Source organism: Zootoca vivipara, chromosome 1, assembly GCF_963506605.1.
Source record: "Zootoca vivipara chromosome 1, rZooViv1.1, whole genome shotgun sequence".
NCBI lineage: Eukaryota > Metazoa > Chordata > Lepidosauria > Squamata > Lacertidae > Zootoca > Zootoca vivipara.
Window position 1 is genome coordinate 96,396,578 of NC_083276.1, and position 25,107 is coordinate 96,421,684.

Genomic DNA, 25,107 nt, shown 5'->3' on the forward strand with positions numbered 1-25,107 from the left:
AAAGACACCTGGAGGAATCATTTCACTGTTGCACAACTCTTTCTGAACACTATCCAGCTTGTACACTCTATTCATGTTGCTTAGTTTTGCACAGCTCAGCTCTCCTGAAATACTGGCTATCTGATTGGTTACTGTAGCCAGACACACTGATAGGTTAGTGGGAGGACTTGGACACCAATTTAAGTTAATGAAAAACTACTACTCCAAGGGCAGGCAGTACAAAAGCACAATTACAGTTTATCGGGGGCAAGCCTTTATTGAAACTAATCTTCAGGTGAACCTACAGAAATGAAAATTGACATTCATAGTCACATTCTGCCTAAGGAGTGGCCTGATCTAAAACAGGTAATAGCTAGACTGGATATTTGGTACAAAAGCTCTAGGTACAAGTATTGTTTCTGATTGCTATGAATGTTTTCAGCTGAGCTTTATCTCTCATACTCCTGGGCTTTGAGAACTCCCTTCTGGGTATATATTTTTAGGCTGAACTCTTAAAGAAGATGACTGATCTTAAATTCCAAATGCTTCTGGCCCCCTAGCATTTGCCAGAGGACATTTTGACTATTCCATTGATTTGAATCCATTAAACAAAGATGTTCTGATAGTTGCTTGGTAAAGCAGACAGGGTTCTCTCTGTGCTGGGTTTTTTAAAAAAAATACTGACAGAAAATTGTCCCTTTTCTTTTTCACCTTTTAATAAAAATATAAAGTTTTCAGCTGCCTTGCTGTGAATAAAAGCCACATTTGCAGTGTTGCACTTTTGGAGAGGGGATGAGGAGGTCTTCACCCGCATGACCTTTTTAGTTTCCCCCAACCCTGGAAAAACAACAACCAAGAATTCCAATTAACTAAGTTGCCATCTGCACCTACATGATGGCTGTATCACACACACACACACACACACACACACACACACACACACACACACACACACAGCTTAAGTATGAACTGAATGCAGCTTATGTTTTCTAGTCAGATTGAAGCTGGTTTGAGGGGGAGGGAATGCGTTGAAGAAGAGTGTTTCTCAAGAAACTACATGATCAATACTGTGGCCAAAATTATGTGTATGCAGCTTGAAAAACTAGCACTTGGAGCACTCTGGATGCAGAGTAAGCTGTAATGTGAACATACCCTTTATCAGCATCTTTCTTCATCCATTGTAAGCATCATTGAGTTATTAGTGTATGGTGCAATCCTATGCATTTTTATTCAGAAGTGCTACCATTCAGTGGGACTTACTCCCTAGCAAATACAGTATATCTAGCATTGCAGCCAATGTATTTAAATGCATAAAGGTAAAGGGACCCTGACCATTAGGTCCAGTCGTGACTGACTCTGGGTTGCAGCGCTCATCTCGCTCTATTGGCCGAGGGGGCCTGTGTACAGCTTCCAGGTCATGTGGCCAGTATGACAAAGCGGCTTTTGTGCATGACAAAGTGATGCACAAAAAGTGATGTCCAGTCCACTAAGTTGGTTCAGAAGGAGACTATGGTCAATGGCATTAAAAACAGCTGAGCGATCAAGGAAGAATAACAGAGATGTACTCCCCCTGTTCTTTTTCCAATCTATCAGTCAAACTGTTTATTTCAAACTATTATTTGATGTTTCTGGGGTTTATATCTGGCCCCGCAAAACTCAGAGGTTCACATTAAAACAATACTTTGATTGGGCACATTATGAACTAAGAGTTGGGTAACTTTTTACTAACATACCAACCTTATCTTAAACTGGTAGTAATCAGTGCATGAGCACATCACTTACAAAAAGAACTTCATTCTGCAGAGGGGTGTTGCAGGGGATAATCCATGCAAAATACAGTTTTACATTAATGGAAAACAAAAATTGCAGGTTTTGTGCCAGGTTATTCGTGCAGATGTATTAAAGTTGCTTCTATGTGAACTAGTTATTGGCTATTTCAGAGTACTTTTTCAGTCTCTCATAATGAGATATTTCAAACCCAAGAATGTTTGAAATAAAAGAAAGCTGCCTTTATTTCATCTGCAATCCTCAACCCCTGGATATCAGAAGAGTTTTAAACCTCTCTGGGAGAATCAATGGACATTTCACTTGTGTATTTGAAGCTTTTCTCTGCTCTTTAAATATTAATAAAAGAAGGTGACCTTCACCCCTGCTTCTGAAGCATAGAAGCTGAAAGGGAGAATCAATATATGCCTACACTAATGATTAACTAATTACAGCTCAGCAGATTTTTTTAAAAAATTTTTTATCACAAACCCAAGATTTTACTCCTGGTTTCATAATAAAGGCTTAGCATTCAATGCACACATACTCAGGAGTAAGCCCCACTGAACTCAATGGAACACAATTCCAAGTAGCCTGCATTGTGCTGTAAAAGTCCATTTTGGCGGAATGGGAAGTAGATATTTTCTGAAATCATAACAAAATTCATCCTGATGGTAGCCCAGTCCCATCCCATCTGCTTTGCAGATGTGGCACCACTATGGACATCATAGGACAAGCAGCTGGACAGTACTGTCCTGGACCATTCAACTATAGGACAGCTAACATTCTGTGTGCTTTAAAAATGGAACTGCCCCAATAAGAAAGAAATCCAGGGTGGTATAGCAGTTAGAATGTTGGGCTACTAGTATTAAGAGACCAGGGTTCAGATCTCCTCTCAGCCATGAAGCTGACCTTGGGCTAGTCACTGTCCTTCTGTCCAACCTACCTCACAGGATTGTTGTGAAGATAAAATGAGGATGGGGAGAACTATGTATGCCACCTTGAGGTCCTGCCTTTTATGCCATCGTGGGCTGCTTTTCAGAAATGAAAAGGCCCTCTGTCCTCGTGTCACCTTCTATACCGATAAAACAGGGTCAGTGGTTGTTGGTGCCTTTGCCCCAGCATTGGAGCAAAGCATTGCAGCTCTTGTGCTGGTCATTCATTGTGCTAGAACCTTAACAAGTTAATTGCAGTAGGTTCCATTAACACAGTCCTAACCATGGGTTGTCAAAAGAAAGTACTACTGAATCCAAGAGAAGTAGACTTTAGTCCCAAGTAAATGGGGTTAGGATTGCAGCCCAAGTCACAATTGCAATGGGACCCAAGTGCAATTAAATTGCTGTGGGTAGAACCCGTAGATTATTGCTTTCAACATGTTTTATTGTTAATTATTTATTCTGCTGGAAGCTACCTTAAGCATTGGAAGACTAGTCCTAAGAGATCCAGTCCAGCAGGTCTAGTCTAATGTTCAGCTAGTTCAGCATTCTATTTCTAATAGGGGCTGGCTGCATCCTGGACTACATAAGCAGAGCCTGAACACAACAGATTTAAATGTGAAATCACTCTATTATTGACTTAACATTTGTTAAGTAGCTATATATTTGAAACCGGGTTCCATAGCTAAGAGAAATTTTTGGAAATCCCCAAAATAGCCCTACATCCCTATGGTCACAATTTGGCTCCAGTCAGAATAGTTCTTCACATGATATCCTCAACTCCTGTTTCCATGGCTATGAATTTAACCATATGTATACTTCTCCTCCTAGAGATATGGCTATGGTGGATGGATTCAGCTGGAGGAACACTGTGAGGTAAGCTGTGTTTCTGACCTATGTGACCCACGAATTAAAAATTATCTAGGAATATATATTAAAATTATGGAAAAATCTATGTGAATAACCCTACTGAATTAGTCCAAAGATCAATCAAATTCAGCTTCAGATTTTTGACAGTGGCCAGCCATATGCTTTTGGGAAGCCCACAATCAACACATGAAGGCAACAGCCCTCTACTGCTGATGCCCCTTCCGGTTGAGGTATTGAAAAATGATACTGATTCAGGACTTAACTAATAAACTGATCCTCCATTATATTGCCTACCCCCCCTTTAAATCTAAACAAATATCCATCACCACATATTGTGACAATGAATCCTATAAATTAATTAGGTCCTGTGTGGAGGTGTATCTTCTTTTGGCTGTCCTTTTTTTAAATATAAATTTGAAAGCTCACTCTCATGCACATAAGAAGCATAAGAAGAGCCTGCTGAATCAGGCAATGACCCATCTACGGTAAGGTTCATGTAGGACCTGAACACAAAAGCCTAATCCTCCAAAAATTTGTCTAATCCTCTTTTAAGTTCATCCAAGTTGGTGGCCATCACTGCCTTCTGTGGAAGCAAGTTCCATAGTTTAACTATGAAGAGGTACTTGATTTTATCTTTCCTGACTCTTCTAACTCTATAATATTCTTTTTGAGGTAAGGTAGTCAGAACGGGGCACAGTATTCCAAATGTGATTACAACATAGATTTGTATAATGGGATAACGATATCAGTGGTTTCCAAGCATGGAATTTGCCCTTTTCACAGCTGTTGCACACTGGGTCAACATCTTCATCAAAGCCATCTACTATGACATCAATGTCTCGGTCATGGTCAGTGACCACCAGTTCACAAACACATGTTATCTTTCAAACTGTTTATATTGAGAAAAATGTACAAATACAGTACACATTTACAAAACCAGGTGATGTTAGGGACACTAGCCATGTGGCACTTAGCAAACTGAATGGCGAAAATTGCAAGAATATGTATGTCTACTTAACATTCCTGAAAGACAGAAAATGTACGTACCGAATATCTGGAGTGAAGGCACTTTGACCAACTATCTCATTCATAACATGTTACTGTGCTTTATTTTCAGGGAAGTCATGACATGAGCAATGACAGTAGTGGTTGTCACCTTTCTGTATATGCAAACCCTCTCCTATACCTCAGATTTGTTCCATTTACAAAATATTTAATGGAGGTCCAGGTCCTGAACTCAGTCCAACCCATTTTAAATGAAATGAATCTGGCCTCAAGCAAGCTCATTAGCTTATTTCTGCTTCCCAGTAATAAGTAATTATTTCAAGGCCATTCCTACACTGCCTGTAAACTGAAGCCTGCGGAGAGAAAATTCTGATTAAATAATATGTACAGAGAGGGGAAATCCCACAGCTCAGCTAAAAAGCAAAGGACTAAGGAACAGTTAACTAAATAACCCATGGTTATTTAGAGTTATTATATAGAGAAAAAGTGAAATGATGCCCTTTTCAGTGTGCCCCAAAAGTAACTGGGGAAAAAGTAAGAAGCATTGTATAGATCTGAAGAAATACAATATCCCAAACTCTGAAAACCTCTTAAGATTTTTGCTTTCTTCACTTTTGCCCCCTGAATCTTTGTCTGAATCATTTTTTTCACGTCTCCATAACAACCACTGCCTAAAGCTCATTCCCTCTGAAGAGCAACTTTTAACAAGCTCAAGGATCACATCTCAAATTTGCCATCACCTCAGTAGAAAAAAACATTCTTGTACATGACCTAAAAGCTGGCCTAGATTTAAGCCTCTCTGGAAATCAGATACAGTTGTCTCATAATAATTTTGTAAGGTTAAACACCTGAAACAGCAACTTTAAAGAATGTTAATTTGTATCATTTATGCCTAAGATGCAGTGACAGCAATTTAGTGATCTCTATAACAACCAAGTGTTAAAAGAATGTACTGGATGAAGAACGTACTGCTAATTAAAAATACTGTGTCTGTTAATCATAATATTGAGCATTCATGAGGTAGATGCTGGAGAGTGAAGGTACAGTGTTAGAAGATAGCTGCTCCACCACAATTTCACATGGAGGCTACATCTGCCCCACCCAGCCCATAGTCAGAGGAAGGCTCTGGGGCTCACTCCTTGCATGAATGGAGTGGTGCAAGGAATCACACCACTGCAGTGGCCAAAGGGGTGAGGGTGGTGGCTGCCTTTATAGGGGAAGCACCACCCTCAGATGGCTTTGACAGCAACTCACCCCCCAACCCTGTAAGACAAAGGCATGTGGAGTTGTTGCTGCCCCCCCTCCAATTCCTGTGCCATTACTATGCCTGCTAGTGTTTGTGGTGGTGGACACTTTGCTGCAGGTATTTTTACAGTCATTATTTTGCACCAAAAGTATGTCTCATCATGTGTCTTCACTTCAGGGATGTGAGGGTGTAATTTTGTACACCCTAAACAAGCCAACCTAGCAGTTCAAAAGCACAAAGTGCAAGTAGATAAATAGGTACGGCTCCGGCAGGAAGGTAAGCGGCGTTTCCGTGCACTGCTCTGGTTCGCCAGAAGCGGCTTAGTCATGCTGGCCACAGGACCCGGAAGCTGTACGCCGGCTCCCTTGGCCAGTAAAGCAAGATGAGCACCACAACCCCAGAGTCGTCCGTGACTGGACCTAATGGTCAGGGGTCCTTTTACCTTTATACAAGCATACTGCTTTGGTACAGTGGAGGATGCTGTCCACTCACCAGTGCTGAAGTGAAATTCAACCACCGGTCTGCTTTACTTCTGTACATGGAAGAGAAGGCACCATCTTGCCTTATTTCTTAGGCAGCTGGCTCCTGTCACTTCAGAAGGTGAGGCAGCTTAGAGCAGGGCTTCCAAGACTCTCAGTCCTTGGGAAGGTTTATATTTTAGGTTTTCAATTTGATATATTAAAGAGTTACCTTTTTTTGTTAAAAGTAATTTGAGCTACTAGCTTTATTTATTTATTTTGGCTTGGTAAAGCCACCATAGGGTGCCTTGACCACATCAATTTTTTCATTCAGTAATTATTTCATTGGAATGCACTGTTATGTGGTGAGAGCTCAGGCTTACCACATCAAGGGAAGCTTGTTTTCCCTTAGGTAGAAAATACCAGCTCCCATCACACAACATTAAAATGAAAAAAAGAAAAACACACTTTGCTCCAGCTTTACTATATCATATATTATTTCCTCAAAATAGTTTATGCAAAAAAAAACCCAGGCATATATTGGGGTTGTTTCATCATCATCTGACCAAAATGGTATTTTCTTGTTTTTTGCTAGAATTTGTGGAAGTCAGTATCAATAGATGTTGGGAAATGCTGCAATAGAACCCACTGTTTATGTTATAAAACAAAGATTTGGCCACAAGAAGGGAAGCCTTAGATTAACTTTATGAAGAGCTCAGTGTGGCAGTCATAGCTTGCAATGGAAAACTCATTTTCTCTGGATCCATGTGTCAAATAATTAACTGCAAAGCCTCTGAGAATCAGCTCCAAATTAACTTTAACTACAGATCCAGCAAATAAGTGCTTGTATTAAAATATATCTGGGTCATGTGTGTTCATGCTGATGATTGAATGACTATGTGATTTAAGCCCAAACCTTTTAATGGGGAAAGAGCTACCTCCGTCCATCTAATTGAACTAAGCAGATTTGTTTTCGTTCTGCATTGGGCTTGCTATAGTCTGCACATCACTAATGCAGATGGAGTGGGGGAGCCACTGTTTTTAATTAGGACATTGCTCATTGGGGATCCCATCTCATAGCATAACCCTCCAGGCCATTGGAAAGGCTATTACTTCTCTTGCTACAGTCAGCATTTATTTATGAGGGTTTAAAGGAGAACCCCTAGAGAAATTATAGTCTTTTTAGTATTGCTTCAGTACTGCAATGATTCCATATAACAATCTGCCAGCCAAAGAACCACACAACTTACTGTGCATACCAAAAAATATTCCCACTGATCGTAACAAAATGAATCCCCATCATCTATTTTTATACAACAAGATGCTTGATTCCACCAGGTCATTTCCATCTTCTCTAAACCGTTTGGTGCCTGTTATGTAAAAGTCAACAGAGGACTTATACATCCATACTCTGTAGGAATATATGCTTAAGTTCTTCCCTCCTGGCACTTTGGAAAATAAATTCTTGAAATATATTTGCCAGAGGAATCAGATGGCGGCACTGTAATTATAGCTTGTGATATTTGGAGCAATTTTCTTGAATTGTGACACAGCTGCCAAGTCATTCCAGGAGCCTGCCAAAATATAGTCACAATGAAATTTGGGGGGTGGGGGCGGAATTGAGGTTTTAAAATATTTATCAGTTGTTATGAATGATGTATGAGGCTAGTAACATATTCAAGGTTTAAAATGTCCTTGGTATCATGGCTTTATTAAGAACTTGCAAGAAACCCGCTGGGTCAAAACACAAAGTTGTGAAGGTGCAGACAAAATTGATGTACTGTATTGCTTTCAACACCTGCTAAAACTTCTTTGTTTAAGGAAGCCTAACCAGACATGAATTCTAATGCGTAATTATAATACAGATATTTGCTTTGAAACGGATGTTTTTATTTACATTTTGATTTTAAAATATTGTGTCAACTTGCTTTTAACATTTGATTTTATCTTTATTTTTAATGGAGTATTTTATATTTTTTATGTAAACCTCTTAGAAGTTTTTGTTGATTAAGAGCTATAACATTTTGTTAAATAAATAAATATATATGTTTAGTCCAAGATTAGCCAAAGTCATATCATCCATATGTTATGAACTACGGTTACAGACACACGGCTTTGCTATATCTTTTCTTAAAGTTTTTTACATTATAAACAGTTTTGAAATGTGTTTTAATAGTATTTTTTAATAAATGAAGAGTCTAGGCTCCTTTGGGAAGGAGAGCAGGATATAAAATTAATAAATTAAAAACTTCTATCAGCCTTAACTTCAAGTGATGGGAGTTGTAGTTCAGCAACATCTGTAGGGTATCACATTGGCTACCCTGGATTTAGCTCATCCATCACAAACATGGGAATGAAATACAGCATGGATTCCTGCCATATGGCCCTAGTTTTCTAGCATTACCTAGGTGTCACAGTAAACTGCTGTGCTGTTACAAAGATCAAGTCAGCAAAAGCCGTTGGGTACTAGATTAATAAATAACAGACAAGGAATATATGGAAATATTCCTTTAAAAGGAAATCTATTAACATTTGCCTTAATAATTGTCCCTGATTTTTTAGAGGGAAGCCAAAATGATGAAAGATGGGAAACTTTTCAGAGTTATCCAAGAGAACTGTTGGGATCCAGAGGTTCGGATTAAACAGATGGACCAATCAGGTACTATCAGTATGGATGTGTACTATGCAGACATCCAGTATGGCAACAGAAGCTTTTAAAAGATGCTTTTGCAAAGCATTAACAATTGATTTTCAGAATATATATTGCATTTTTGTTGAGTGTTATTGTTGTTTCGTCGTTTAGTCGTGTCCGACTTTTTGTGACCCCATTGCTAGAGCAGGCCAGGAACTCCTGTCTTCCACTGCCTCCCACAGTTTGGTCAGACTCATGTTTGTAGCTTCGAGAACACTGTCCAACCATCTCGTCCTCTGTCGTCCCCTTCTCCTTGTGCCCTCCATCTTTCCCAACATCAGGGTCTTTTCCAGGGAGTCTTCTCTTCTCATAAGGTGGCCAAAGTATTGGCACCTCAGCTTCAGGATCTGTCCTTCCAGTGAGCACTCGGGGCTGATTTCCTTAAGAATGGATAGGTTTGATCTTCTTGCAGTCCATGGGACTCTCAAGAGTCTTCCCCAGCACCATAATTCAAAAGCACCAATTCTTCAGCAATCAGCCTTCTTTATGGTCCATCTCTCACTTCCATACATCACTACTGGGAAAACCATAGCTTTAACTATACGGACCTTTGTCAACAAGGTGATGTCTCTCCTTTTATGATGCTGTCTAGGTTTGTCATTGCTTTTCTCCCAAGAAGCATGCATCTTTTAATTTCGTGACTGCTGTCACCATCTGCAGTGATCATGGAACCCAATAAAGTAAAATCTCTCACTGCCTCCATTTCTTCCCCTTCTATTTACCAGGAGGTGATGGGACCAATGGCCATGATCTTAGTTTTTTTGATGTTGCGCTTCAGACCATATTTGTGCTCTCCTCCTTCACCCTCATTAAAAGATTCTTTAATTCCTCCTTACTTTCTGCCATCAAGGTTGTGTCATCAACATATCTGAGGTTGTTGATATTTTTGGGGGGTAATCTTAATTCTGGCTTGGGATTCACCCAGTCCAGCCTTTCGCATGATGAATTCTGCATATAAGTTAAATAAGCAAGGAAACAATATACAGCCTTGTCATACTCCTTTCCCAATTTTGAACCAATCAGTTGTTACATATCCAGTTCTAACTGTAGCTTCTTGTCCCACATAGAGATTTCTCAGGAGACAGATGAGGTGATCAGGCACTCCCATTTCTTTAAGAACTTGCCATAGTTTGCTGTGGTCGACACAGTCAAATGCTTTTGCGTAGTCAATGAAGCAGATGTTTTTCTGGAACTCTCTAGCTTTCTCCATAATCCAGCGCATGTTTGCAATTTGGTCTCTGGTTCCTCTCCCCCTTTGGAATCCAGCTTGCACTTTTGGGAGTTCTCGGTCCACATACTGCTTAAGCTTGCCTTGTAGAACTTTAAGCATAACCTTGCTAGCGTGTGAAATGAGCGCAATTGTGCAGTAGTTGGAGCATTCTTTGGCACTGCCCTTCTGTGGGATTGGGATTAGACTGATCTTCTCCAATCCTCTGGCCAAACTTGCTGGCATATTGAGTGTAGCACCTCAACAGCATAATCTTTTAAAATTTTAAATAGTTCAGCTGGAATACCATCACTTCCACCAGCCTTGTTATTAGCAGTGCTTTCTAAGGCCCATTTGACTTCACTCTCCAGGATGTCTGGCTCAAGGTCAGCAACCACACTACCTGGGGTGTACAAGACCTCCATATCTTTCTGGTATAATTCCTCTGTGTATTCTTGCCACCTCTCCTTGATGTCTTCTGCTTCTGTTAGGTCCTTTCCACTTTTGTCCTTTATTATGGTAATCTTTGTACGAAATATTCCTTTCATATCTCCAATTTTCTTGAACAGATCTCTGGTTTTTCCCATTCTGTTGTTTTCCTCTATTTCTTTGCATTGCTCGTTTAAGAAGGCCCTCTTGTCTCTCCTTGCTATTTTTTGGAAATCTGCATTCAATTTCCTGTATCTTTCCCTATCTCCCTTGCATTTTGCTTGCCTTCTCTCCCCCGATATTTGTAAGGCCTCATTGGACAGTCACTTTGCTTTCTTGCATTTCCTTTTCATTGGGATGGTTTTCGTTGCTGCCTCCTGTATAATGTTACGAGCCTCCATCCATAGTTCTTCAGGCACTCTGTCCAACAAATCTAAACCCTTAAACCTGTTCCTCACTTCCACTAAGGGATTTGATTTAGCTTGTGTCTTACTGGCCCAGGGGTTTTTCCTACTTTCTTCAGTTTAAGCTGGAATTTCGCTATAAGAAGAGCTAAAGCAGACTGCAAAATATACTAGTACAGAAATGCACTGATAAATTTCCATCTACATTCAAACCTGGAAGCACCAAAGTAACAGTTCAAGTGTTCTTCTTGAAGAGCCATTCAATGGTAGTGGATTATTTTTCAAAGATACTCATTAACTGCCTCCCTCCAGGAAAACAGGTTCAAGTTTATCTCTAAAGTAGTTGATTGCTATGTGGTGAATAAAACAATCCCCAAACTGTCCAGAGATGTCTCATTGTTCATAAACAAACTACTCTGGAATAAAAATAGAAAAAAATTCCTTCAGTAGCACCTTAAAGACCAACTAAGTTTTTGTTTTGGTATGAGCTTTCGTGTGCATGCACACTTCTTCAGATACACACTGCACACGAAAGCTCATACCAAAACAAAAACTTAGTTGGTCTTTAAGGTGCTACTGAAGGAATTTTTTTCTATTTTGCTTCGACTCAGACCAACACGGCTACCTACCTGTAACTACTCTGGAATAGTTTGCTTATTTTTTAAAAAAATTTTTTTAAAGGCATTTATAAAAACAAATTTTATTAATTTTGTTCTATAGGAGTCACTGTCCAGGCCCTTTCTACAGTTCCTGTCATGTTTAGTTATTGGGTAAGTCAAGTCAAGGAAAAGAACTACAGCGTTTTTGTATTGCAAAAATCCAGCAACCATGAACTCCACATGCAAAAAGGAAGGCAGAAATCCTTCTGATTAATCAGATACGTTGCAATGGCAGAAGTCTCAGGAGACTAAAGAATGTCAACAGATGTCATTGTATAGATTAGGTCTGATGGATTATAAATAATTGTGTATAAAGCTGGATATATTTGTCTTATTTCTCAGATATACTGTAATGATAATGGATGGAAGTTAATTATTAATAACATATCTAAATATTGCTCGTTATAACAACATTAGTTGCTTTACTCTAATACTAAAGCTTAACTTTCATTTTAAAATTGGCTTCTCCCAATCTACATGATTGTGAATAAATTCTTAGAGCCAGATGGGCAATGTGTCCACTGAGGGCTCAGAAACCAGAACTAGTCTGAATGAAGCTTCTAGGTGATAGAATGGAATTTAGCATTTGCCATTCAGGTTCCATTTTTGTTCTACTTGTGCAAAAGTGCTTTCAGAGGCATCAAAGAGCAATGGTAACAGCACAGGCATCTGCTCCAATTATGGTGGTGGCTAAAGAACTTTTGTATTTGGTGCTACATCTAGTGGAAAATCACATCCAGAGTTTCAACCCGTGACCTCCTGCATTGAAAAGGGGTGGGGCCCATCAAATATATATATTGCTGCCCCAGCAGGACTTTAACTAATTAGCAGTGTCTGTGTGTATAAGGAGTTGGATTTCTGTGTGTAGGGAAGCATCTCATTTTCTGGATGATTGCTGTGTATTACACAACAGTAGCAATTGCAAAGAATTTTGTAGTATCTGTGTGTTTTCCAGGTTGTACTTTATGTGTATGGTGCATTAGGTTGATTTCATGGATTGGTGCCTCATCAAAGGATAAGTTGACCATCTCTAGTGTTTGTACTTCTTTTTTCTTCTTAATTGTCCTGCTAAGAGACCATAGGTTCCTAACTAAGCTATCATATTTAGTTGTTCTGTGAAGCAAAGGGACTTAATTTTAGAGTTCTGCATATGCACTGTTCTTTGAGTGTTATGTACTGAGCTGAATCCTAGTACAATAGGATCCAGAATGCAGCAGTCTGATTGGCCTGCAGGAGCAGCCAATCAGGCTGCTGGCAGAAGTCAATCCACAACCTGATTGGCCTACAGGAGCAGCCAAGCAGGCTGCTGGCAGAAGTCAATTCACAACCAGATTGGCTCACAGGTGCAGCCCTGAAGTAGCCAATCAAGTTGACCATCTCTAGTGTTTGTACTTCTTTTTTCTTCTTAATTGTCCTGCTAAGAGATCATAGGTTCCTAACTAAGCTATCATATTTAGTTGTTCTGTGAAGCAAAGGGACTTAATTCTAGAGTTCTGCATATGCACTGTTCTTTGAGACTCCACCTAAAGGTTATTTACACAACCAGCTTTTGTTTCTCTCCCGATTTGAAAACCACATGTTAATTCCTTCTTCCTTTAATGATTCTTACCAGGCCAAACCACAGGATACTCTAGACCTGTGCCAATTTTTAAATAATGACTTAGCCACTACTGTGAAGAAGTTCCCAAAGAGGTTTGTTGGCCTTGGCACCCTCCCCATGCAAGCTCCAGACCTGGCTGTGAAGGAATTGCATCGTTGTGTGAAAGAGCTTGGATTTCCTGGTGTGCAGATAGGATCTCATATCAACAACTGGAACCTAAATGCCCCAGAACTCTTTTCAGTCTATGCTGTGAGTAGAAATTCCCTTGTTTCTAATAATAATAATAATAATAATAAAATAATAATAATAATAATAATAATAATAATAATTTATTTATACCGTCCATCCGGCTGGGTTTCCCCAGCCACCCTGGGCAGCTACCAACAGATTAAAAACAGAATAAAACATCAAACATTAAAAACTTCCCTAAAGGAGATATGAAAATCTAGATGAGCTGTAAACTACAGATATCATTTTTATCTTTCACTGAGGAATAAGGGAAGCATGCAGGAATGGGATCTTAAAAGGAGATAGTAGTAATGTCTCATGTATGTTGAAGCTCAAAGTGATTGGAGTTCTAAAAATGATAACCAGCACAGTGCTGTGAATTGAACCTGGAAGACAACAGGGACCCAGTGCAGATGCTGGTGGACATGTGTATGTAGATGCTATGAACTTGGTAGTTCCTGTATATGTAAATGCTATGTACCCTGACATACCAACTTAATCAGGAGACCCATATAAAATTATTAATGCTACTAATAATAACAATGAATAATTCATTTTGCACTTAAAATAATTGAAGTGCTTCACACAGAATTTTTAAAAAGGCATGTACCTACTTACAATATAAATGAATACAAGATGAAAAGTAATAAGAAAAGGAGAAGGGGGATAGTACATGTATGTATATCTAAATGCTGCAAGTGGGCTCAGGCACTGGCTGATGGAGATTCCAGCTCATTGGAGAAACCCATTAACTGACTTATAGATCGTCCTAAGCCTAGCAATTATTTGTTATATTTTTTATCACAATCTTGCTCCAAGGAGCTCAGGAAACAGTGTATCTCTTTCTACCCCACCCCAGCACCATTTCATATCTTCACAACAACCCTGTGAGGTTGGTTGGGCTGAAACATGACTGTGCTTTCTGTCTTCAGTCCACAAAAGCATGAGTGAGGAATTTCATGTGAGCACTGAGACTGAATTCTTTAGTTGAGATTCCTGCATTGCAGAGGGTTTGACTTGATGACCATAGGATCCCTTCCAATTCTACAATTATAAGATTCTATGATTATTGCTCTTAGATGTTTTACTCCTGTGTTATAAAAATACCAGACTCTTACGTTTAAACATTGGCAATTGTATTACTTGAAATATCATATTTTGGGTCGACTTTTTAATAAACTCTTCCCTACTGCCTCTAATTTTAAGGCTGCTGAACAATTAAACTGCTGCCTCTTTGTGCATCCCTGGGACATGCAGACAGATGGAAGGATGTCTAAATACTGGCTTCCCTGGCTTGTAGGTCAGTAGCACTTACAATTCTTAAAAGACATTCATTCATTTTGTTTGTGAGTAACAGCAATGAGCCAATTTGGCATAGTAGTCAGGGTGTCAGACCCAAGTTCAAATTCTCACTCAACCTGAAACTCCCTGGGTGACCTTTGGCTATTCGCCATCTCTCAGCCCAACCTATCTCACAAGGTTTTTTAATAGGGATAAAATGTAGATGAGGGAAAGTGGGCTATAAATGAAATAATGCAGGAGACACAACTGAAAATGTACAAGGAAGATTTGCACAACTTTTCTTACAGTTCCTTAAATTCATTCATATCCATGAAGTTTGCATCAAGGGGCTTTAATTTAATCAAGATGCCGTCAATTGCTCTAAGTTCCCTAATACAGCAGTCCTCTTAAAATGGCTTTAACTATCACCCTGAGAAGTGCTGAAAGGGAGATATATAAATTTCCACATATGTAATACCTTCCTGCCACATGCCTCTGGGTGGCGTGGTGGCAAATTGTGGCAATTTACACCCACACACCCACCATTATGAGATAACTGAAGCACAGATTGTGCATTGTCCTTGAATAAGTATGTTACCACCTTGGATGCTAGTTGGAAGTATGAAATGAAGTTGCATAAATCGGTTTTGCTTCCCATTTTTCCCATCGGAAGTCACAAAAGACATTGCAGATAGGAATAAGCTGCTTGTAATTAACACGATAGAAAATTGTTAGCTTTGTCAGATCTCAAGATTCAATCTCAACCCCCACCCCACCCTACCCCCGCTTTTACTCCACATGGGTCTTCAACATTTTTTATATTTAAGCTCACATGGGACCAAATGTCTCCTGGCACTTCTTAGGATACTCCTAATGTTCTGAATCTCTTTACAGAAGCAGAAGCATATCTGCCTTCTCTGCCATAGCTCTTTGTTTATACTACATTGTTCATTCTCCCTCAAATGAAATTTCTTTTCAAGAATAAAAGTAGCGATGAGAAGACCAGCTATTTTTAAACTGAATTGTCATCTCTCTTTCTTTCTTCCATGGGGATTATTTGCAACCAGCCAGTCACTGATATGATAATCTGTACTTCCTGTGGGTGAAGGTAGTCAATACAGGGCTTGATTCCAACTTCCAGGGCCAGTGATTTGCTAGAAAAATAATATCACAGGCAGAAAATGAAGGGAGGTGGAAAGAGGAATGAGTGAGAGTTGAGAGAGCAGTTGCTGAGCCACCTATGGCCTGGCCTGCCTGCCTGCTCGATTGCTTGAGGAATTTTTAAAAAGCATATTGTCCATTCACTCTTCCTTATGGGCAACCTTATTCCCATCAATTGGAAGAGAGAAACATATACTGTATATGGCACAGCACTCTGGCTATTAGGAAATATTCAGGGGAGGAAAGATCCTTGGTTGTAACCACTGAAGATGGAAGCAGAGGACTATAACCCCAGGTACCAAGGTTCCCTAAAGGAGCTGGTAAAACTTCTTCTCTCAAGCCAGTGGGGAATTCTTTCCACTTTTTATAAATGAAAAAGATCTGTAGTGTTACTCTTGAGGATGTGGCAAAGTGTATGTAAACAAGCTAAGTGCTGTACTTGTAACAAAACCTTATCAGGAAAATGTTGCTACCTTTTAACTTGCTTGCTTATAAGTGGCACTGAGCAGTGCACCATAGCTGCACCTATTAATTCATTTTTATTTTAAGTACCTAGCGGGGAAATATCAGCATCGCACAGTATTACAACATCAACCCAAGTTGAGAGAGATGAATAGGCAAGGGGAGGGGAGGAAGTCAATGAAGCATGCAGATTTCTGTTCCTCACCACAAATACAGATTATTTTGTAAAATTGAAATTATATACCACCCTTCACCTGAGGATCACAGAGTGGTTTACAGTATAAAAACAGAAAAATATATATATATGTTGTGTAAACTCATCAAATGCATTAATACAACGTGTTATCTAATTATCTCAAGGGGCAACAAAGTACCATTCTATATAGTAGCAGCTCTACATGGTCACCATAATGCATTAGAACGGCTCACACCCATATGAAGCAGGCAAGTCTTCCCCAACCTAGTGTCCTCCAGATATTTTGAACTACAACTCCCATCATGTCTATGCTGAGTGGGGCTCATGGGAGTTGGGAATCCAATATCTAAAGAACAGAAAGGAAAGACTGGGATAGACTTTCATATGGGAAGGTTCCACATCTGTCACACTGCACATTCTTGGAAGTGACTTGCTCTAGCGCAGAGAGACTCCATGCAATGTGGGTTCATTATCAATGTGATAGGGGACCCTATCAAATTACAGTTGTCTGTTGTTTCCAACTAAGTTTTAGTCAGAGTAGACTCACTGGGTGGGATTCAACTAATGAGGCCCATCAGCATAAGCCCTTTGTAAGGACTTCCACTTGCACAATTGGGTTCCTCCCTCTTCCTTCCCAATATCTCCTGAAATTGGCTCAGGGTGTGTGTTGGAGAACCTTTAGAACAGCAGGTGAGGACAGGAGAGGGGAGATCACTCCATCTGGCAAGCCAAATGCTGATTGAACAATAAGAAGAGCATGGTGTTGAATTCCTCCTTTGAACGTATTAGTCATGCCCATCGATTTCAATGGATCTACTTTGAGTGTGACTAACATACTTAGACAAGCATTCCTCTGAACTGTAACTTTCTGATCTAATTGTTTTAATTGCCCTTTTACCTTTTTAATTGTGCTTTTAGCAGGCTTTTTATTGTGTATTTTAACGATGTGTGACAATTTTATAATGGACGTAAAACTTATCAATCATTCAGGACCAGGCATGTAAGCTGTATATAAATTAAAAGAAACAACAATAACAATGTAGGGGTGTCTTGTGGTCCCTAATCTGTGTTTCTGACTCACATCCCTCAGGAACATCTATGTGACATGACACCATCACACTCATTTTCCTTGCAAGTAGCAGTGAATAAAGTGGAAAGAGAGCAAGGAAACTCTTTGTGTGATCATGTTATAGCACATGCCATCTTTTCTTAGGTGTTACTGGTAAATTATGAATGAGGGACCTGGTAAAGTCAAGTTGGAGTATCAGTTCTTCAATTATACAAAGTGGATTTCACAATAATTGTGATAATTTTATTTTTACAAAACCATTATGCATAGAAGTACTGTAGAAATAATTAATAACTATTTCTTGCTATTAGGAATGCCCTCGGAAACAACCATCGCTATTTGCTCCATGATTATGGGAGGGGTATTTGAAATTTTTCCCAAGCTAAGAGTTTGCTTTGCCCATGGAGGTAAGTATCTGAGAGCAGGAAGGCTGGAGGACACAAGAAACCATCAGTATACAACTCTTTGCCCCAACAAACACTAGTCATGGGGTGGTAATTCAACACTACCCCTACTCAAAGTCAGCCTATTTAAGCTTTTGGGCATTACACACTCAGGTTCATTTAGCTGGGGGTGGCTAAGGCATGGTAGAGGCAAGGGCAGCACTCCAGGTGTAGAGCCAGATTAGACCTTTCAAGGTCAACATCAGGAAATAGCTGTTAGGAATGTGGATGGGGAAGCAGAGGTCACTGCATGTGCATTCCATATGCAGAAAGTCTCAGATTCAATCCCCAGCTTGAAGATACCAGCAATGTCTATATCATTTCACAATGTTTAATGGTGCTCCTAGATATATTCATTGAAGCAAAGTAATTGACATCACATCTTTCTTTTTAGGTGGCTCTTTCCCTTATACAGTGGGGCGCATTTCCCATGGATTCAACGTGCGGCCTGACTTGTGTGCAGTGGATAATAACATTGATCCAAAGAAATACCTTGGTTCATTCTACACAGATTCACTTGTTCATGATGCATGTGCACTGAAGATGCTAACGGATGTAATAGGAAAGGTGAGTGAGATGGTGTTTAGCTAAAGACTGCAAGTAAGCTCTCTCTTTCACTTGAGTCTTTCGCACTGAAGAGCAAACTAGATGTGATGTAAATAGTACCGTAGGCATAGCCCCCCATCCTAATATGGATTGGGACCATGACAGATAGTGAGGGGTGGGGGTGGGGCTTTAATCCTTTGGGCCCTGCTATGGTCCCAGTTTGGAAAGGGCCCCCATATCTGATATTTGCCTTAGTAGAAAAGCTCCTGTTGGTGCAAATGGGAATTTGTCACCCTCTCTCTAACATGCTCCAGTCTTTTAACTCTTCCACTTTCCAGGTTGGAAGGTGGGTTAGAAGGAAGATTCAGCATTAGGGCATGCTGGAGAGAAAATGGTGGCATTTTGCTGGTGCTTTTCAAGGTTGCCCTTCCTATTCTCTTCCCTAATTCTGAGATCACAAAGATGAGAAGTGATACTTGAACATGCCAGCAGTCCACTTGATCTAGAGCCTGGCCTTTTGACCTGTTCTGTCCTTATTCACCAATAAAAACCTAGTTGTTGATACTTAATAAATCCATTTGATTGATCCAGTTCCTCCTTTTTTACTTGCTGAGTATTTTACCAGCAAACAATGCTAAAAATAAAACACATCAACAATGATATTAACAAAAGCTGATACAGCATGGATTAATCTAGCTCTTTAACTGTGGCTAATTATTGCTTAAGCACTAGGCTCTTGGAGATTTGACACTGTCTGACTTTTATACAGTCAGGTAGGAGATGATGAGGCACCACTGATCACACTCCAACAAATTGTATCTGAATTGTTTTAATTTTGAAGGTTATTTTAATATTCAAGAGCTTTGTGAGTCTTTTCCCCAGTGGAATCAATGCAACTTTCAGAAAATCTCCAGATGCTGTGGACTGTCTCTCATAAAATTTTCCACATTTACTTCTATCTCTCACTGATGAATTTATACAGCTAGCTGGAATGAAATTAGATACCTTCCACATTCAGTATCTGAGCACACAATCAAAACTTATGCAGGCCATTGCAAAGAAAGAAATCATCAGCTGTCCTGAGCACACCCAGCCCAAGGAGGACAAATGGCTAAGCAGCTGGAGCCCCTCCTTGAGCTTATGCTCTGGACTGGACTGATGGAGTAGTGGGTGGCCAGCCCTCAGCCCCATACTTAAGTATCCTCCTCTAACAGCACAAAGGCAAACAACCTGTGACTCCTTCAACACAGGAGTTGTCACTGTGCCTGTCTCCTCAAGCCCCTCCTGGTCCTGGGAGACAGCAGGGGAGGAGACAGAGGGGATTCTGATAGCTCCCTCCCTTTAAGCACCATTTATCCCTCAGCTTCTGGTACATTCTGTCCTTCCTCCCTTGCTCCTGTCTCATGGAAGGTGCAAAACTCATATATCACTACTGACTTCCTGTGACATCAGCTTTTGGCCCCGACACCTCTTCCACCCATGCCTATATCTGCAACCCTCCTACCAACCCAGCAGTTTGAAAGCATACCAGTGTAAGTAGATAAATAGGTATCTATGCAACCATAGGGTCCAGGAAGGCCACATTGACCTATCAGCTCAAGCAGAGGGCCTGGTAAGATATGGCAGGGCAGCACCATTATGTATAAAGCAGGGCCAGGCGAAGGTAATGTTTTACATCAAAAATAGCGCACAGCTAAGGGGAAATGAATTCCCTCCCCTCAAGCCAGTTTGTGCAGACACCCATATCACTTTTATCCAGGTATGAGGACTGTCACCTCATTTGTAACCCTCACCTCCCCAAAAGGCACTGATTACCCGCATGCATTTTGGCCCCATGCTGGATATGATATCAGACTATGAGAAAAGTGGCTATGAAACAGAATGTGGAGACCTAAGTTACACATTCTCTTCCTTTTAACCCAACAGGGTGTAATTTGTTTCTCTATTGACCTTCACTGAACTTTTAGCAACCATGTAAGGCAATGACTTTTGAAAGTAACAATATTTTCCAGCACCCTGTCTGCTCTGATAACTGTTTCTAGAACATCAGCACTCGGGTGGTGGATTTGTTATTCTGAGCATTACGGTATACGTTATGATATATGTTACCATAAAACACAGTTCCAAGCTTAGAATCTTAAGAGAAAGAGCATCTGAAGTCCCTAAGGGCATGTACTTTACGTATACTTCACATGTCAGATTTTTTTACTTTATACTGTACATGGTTTATACTGTACATGGCTGTATATACCGTAGTAGACACATGTAAGAGATCTTGGCCAATCACAGATTTCCAGAACCTTTGTGCCCAATATTTCCTTTGTCATCTATGGCATACATCTCTTCCTTCATACTTTACAATAGCTTCCAAAAGACACAAGGCAGATTGCAGTGGGCCTGTGCTTTGACATAGCTGTGTTAAGATTGAAGTGTATATTTCAGAAACCCCATAGTGACACCTACTGGAGACATTTTGCAGAGGGGAAAATATTTTTGTACAGAGCCTCCAGAATTTCCTCCAAAATCAATGCTTTGGATATTTGTTCTGATATCAGTGACTGTATTGTTTGTTTTTTCTAAGATGTGTTTATAACATATGTCTGTCTTCCTTTCTTCAAGGAACTCAAAATGGCATAAATAAGGAAATCTCATTTTATTAACCCTGTGAGGCAGGTTAGGCTCAGTGGCAGTACGTACTTGGAGCACCACAAAGACAACTCAACACTGAGTAAATGTGATATCTAAAAGAAGCAGGGTTTGTTTTATTTAAGTGTCAGTTTGTATTCATTTCTCAGTAAGAAGGAAACAAATGGCTATGATATGATGGATCACTCCATACACCTTCGTCTTTAGTCATAACTTTACATTTCCCTCCCTCTACTTTAACACAGGACATAATTTATGAATGATCCAAAATGATCACAAAAGCTACAGTACCTCAGAACCTCCAGCTATCTCTACCCATAACAAGGGAAGCAATTTGCACAAGAAGAACAGCCTTTTTATGGAGAAGGAAGCAAAGGGGTTGCCTTCTTTAAATACAAAATATTGTTTTCTTCCTCACTAATCATCCATTCAGTAATAGCATATGTTAAAGCAATCACATATACTATATCCACTTACTCCTACAACAAAAACACTTACCCTCTGAGGTAAATAGTACAATCCTGTACAATTCTCAACTTCCTGGCGTCTTTTACCCACTATAGACTCTCTTTTACTGGCCAGCAATTTGCACACACAGAAAAACCAAACAGTTTTATCATATAATAATCAAAATGTGCCTCACTTGTCTATAGAAATAATAATAATGCTCCCCATAGGACACTCTTAAATTGGAAAATGTGCACCTATTAAATCAAGGACAAATAACTTTTGGTCCCCAGGTTATTGTTGGATTCCAACTCCTGCCAGCCCCATCTAGCATGATGAGTGGTTACAGGTGGTGGAAGCTGAAGTCTAACAATGCCTGGGGAACTACAGGTTTTCCTTCCCTGAATTAGCTGCTAAGAAAGCTATCCACCTGCTTATTTCTGTTTTCAGGACAAAGTGATGCTGGGAACAGATTATCCATTTCCACTGGGAGAACATGAACCTGGAAAACTTATTGAATCTATGGAGTTTGATGATGAACTAAAGGTATTAATTATTACATTTTTTAAAAAAAATATTTCCATCAGTCCCAGCCCTCACAACTTCACTGGCTGGGACTGATGGGAATTGTAGTCCAAATCAGAGCAGGGTTTGTGGTTCAAGAGGGAAAGAGTTGCTTACCTTGTGCCCAGCAGGAGAAACAGATTTCGAAGGGCGAAATCCCTTTCACTGCTTGTGGGAGTTTGCAAAGCCCAGTGAAAAATGAGGAGCTGATCCCTTTCTCGAGTCCTCTGCATATGCTGAGTGATTCCTGAGAAGAGGCAACCACCAATAATGGTTGGCTACTACTGTCCTTGGTTGTTTGTCATATTTCATAATTTAAATTCATTTTTATACAATAAGCCACTGGACATTTGTTTGGAAAGAATACTGGTGCAGATATATTAATTTCTTTTCAAGCCATTATTTGTATCCAAAACATTTGTTAAGACTCTCAAAAGCCTCCTTACTTTTTGTTGCAGGATAAGCTCAAGTTTGGCAATGCTCTTGCATTCTTGAATCTTGACAGAAAGCAGTTTGAATAACCTCAGAACTATAAACATTTATTGCAGTGTTGGATCTTTATGTATAATTATTTATCTACATCCTTATGTGTATGCATCCCCATGAAAATTTCAAATAAAAGTATGTATAATATTTATGGTTTACATCTGGAATCTTCATGCACCTTCATGCAAGCTGTATGCATTCCAAGCCTTTCAATTGTGTAGATCTGGCAGATTCCCTTGTTATCTACAAAATCAATTGTTTGTTATAGTTGTTGATGTTTTGGGGGATTTCTATAGCAGCATTCAAAATGGCCAGATCTGAATTTCAGGAAACACCTCCTCACATGGAACCGTAGTACAACAATTGTGGCTCTTGACTTGAGCTGTGCTTAACAGAGCCACAGTTCATGTAGGAATGCTCTTGAAAGTACAAGGTGCTGGATGTATTTATAGTAACAGAAGTCTCCCTAGCCTCACTTGGGAGCTGAAGTGGAGAAATGCATTCAGCTAAGCTCCTCAGCAAAGATATAGTATAGAAAGGACATTTGAAGAATTATTAAATATTCACCTTCAACTATATGAAGAAAGGCTACATATGTTCTGTTCATATCCAGCAGATAGAATAGAGTATCAATGGCTCTTTTTCACACATGGAAGAGGGGGTAATTCTTTATTTGAAACCTATCAGTATATTTGCACCTAGGTCTCTCATATCATAGCAGTGCATTCATTAAATGCCTTCTAACTTCTTCCATGAAGCCCTTTCCTATTAAACTCTTATTTTACATACTGTTCTGTAGGTGATCCTATTAACATGAAAGTGACCACCTTTTGAATGGGGCAATCATATGCAATTAAATATAAAAAGAACAATCTGGACAATTCTATGTAAAGCCTAATACTGTTATAAAGCAACCATTCACAGCAGCGAATAATACAATCATCCTGACAATACAATCATCCTGGTATTGCTAAGTTAATTAACACCTCTGGTGAGACAGGAAGCCACTATCTTGAGTCATTGCTAAAATGCAAAAAATCTTATTTGTTTTGATAAGTTCGTGTTCTGCAATTTTGTGCTGGAGGCTCCCTTTGACATTCTTTTGCAGAGTAGGAGAATGACTACTTTCACTTTAGTTCTGAGAAATGCAAAACAGGGCAGATGATATCTTTTACTAAATCTAATTTTTGGTTGGTTTGATGAGCGTGCAAATGTTCCTGGTACATCAGATTCCTACTCTGTCAGAAAGCCTAAGAGAAATTTAATGAATGTCAGTGGGGGATGGTGTGAGGGAAAGAGAATTGAACCAGAGGCACTATGTCCCAAACACAAGTCTAGCTACCGGTAGCAGCAAGGTAGTCTCTGACTGAAGGTTCTGGAGGAAGGAAACGGGGACAGGCATGAGTGATAAGAAAATCTGCCAGCATAATGTGTGGTTTCATGAGGGTGCTGATTCGTTGTAACATTGATTTTGGGCCCCAGGGGCCCTTTCCTTCCTCCAGAACTTTCAGTCAGACTACATTGCTGCTAGGCTTATGTTCTGGACACCTCTTGTCTGCTCCTCTCAGGATAGAAAAGACAAAGTTAACAAGCACATCTCTTGCAGAGCTGTTGTGTTCACTTTCCCTCTCTTATCCTCACGAATAAAAAAACCCTTCCTCCAAGCTCCTGCTTTCCTTTCATTGAGGCCCAGTCAGCAGTTGCCTACTACAGTACTCAAATTGCTGCTTAGCAACTGGGTGGGCAGAAGATCTCAAGGAAGGAAAGAAAGGTGCCCTGCTTCAGCACCATTACTTACAGTCCCATTCATACAAGCCCATTCATGCTTCCTTGTAAATCCCACTGCGTTCAGTCAGGCTTACCCCCATGTCTGCATAGGGCTACAATCAGAGTAGTGAAAGGGCCACGTGTCTGCATTCAAGTGAATAGAACACAGCAAATGTCTGCACTGAATTGAGCATATCACGGGACACTCAGACCTGTCCCCTTTCGCATCAGACCGCCTTACGGCGCTGAAATCCTCCTTTTCCTCCCTTACATTTTGTCTTGAGGGGGAAAGAAAAGGTGGGTAAGGAGGAGTAAAGGAACCGAGAAGATAAGCTTCCAGGCAGCAGCCGGCAGGACTCAATACTGTACATATTGCTGCTATTCGATTTCTCTAAGGCTGAGGCAAAATCTGAAGACGAGCTACACCATCACCATAGAGAACAGCCAAAGTCTGTTCAGAGTCTATGGACAACTCTATGGTTTGGAGGTGTTGTCTATACAGTACTGTCTACATATGCATACATAAAGCCGGAGAGGAGCGGAAGTCCCGTCACTCTTCCTCG

General features: G+C 40.0%; 1 protein-coding gene across 4 annotated transcripts; it reads left to right on the forward strand.

The window, feature by feature from the left end:
- The first annotated feature begins 231 nt into the window (after positions 1-231).
- On the forward strand, positions 232-25,087 carry ACMSD (aminocarboxymuconate semialdehyde decarboxylase). Of its 4 annotated transcripts, XM_035130411.2 has the most exons (10): positions 232-345; positions 3,510-3,554; positions 8,820-8,916; positions 11,710-11,759; positions 13,261-13,497; positions 14,683-14,776; positions 17,957-18,052; positions 18,483-18,655; positions 22,178-22,273; positions 22,750-25,087. In XM_035130411.2, the coding sequence occupies exons 1-10, from the start codon at positions 289-291 to the stop codon at positions 22,810-22,812; spliced, it is 1,008 nt and encodes a 335-aa protein (XP_034986302.1). In that variant the 5' UTR covers positions 232-288; the 3' UTR covers positions 22,813-25,087. The 4 variants fall into 4 exon arrangements, 3 of the variants coding, with proteins under 3 accessions (XP_034986302.1, XP_034986313.1, XP_034986322.1); XR_009558237.1 differs by lacking the exon at positions 22,750-25,087 and having other exon boundaries at positions 18,483-21,389; XM_035130422.2 differs by lacking the exon at positions 17,957-18,052.
- Positions 25,088-25,107: the final 20 nt, after the last annotated feature.

Excerpts from the sequence above, each read along its gene's own strand:
- ACMSD (XM_035130411.2), top strand. The coding sequence starts at position 289 with ATGAAAATTGACATTCATAGTCACATTCTGCCTAAGGAGTGGCCTGAT. Across the intron at positions 11,760-13,260 it reads CTGTCATGTTTAGTTATTGG|GCCAAACCACAGGATACTCT; the intron begins GTAAGTCAAGTC and ends GATTCTTACCAG. Across the intron at positions 14,777-17,956 it reads CTGGCTTCCCTGGCTTGTAG|GAATGCCCTCGGAAACAACC; the intron begins GTCAGTAGCACT and ends TCTTGCTATTAG.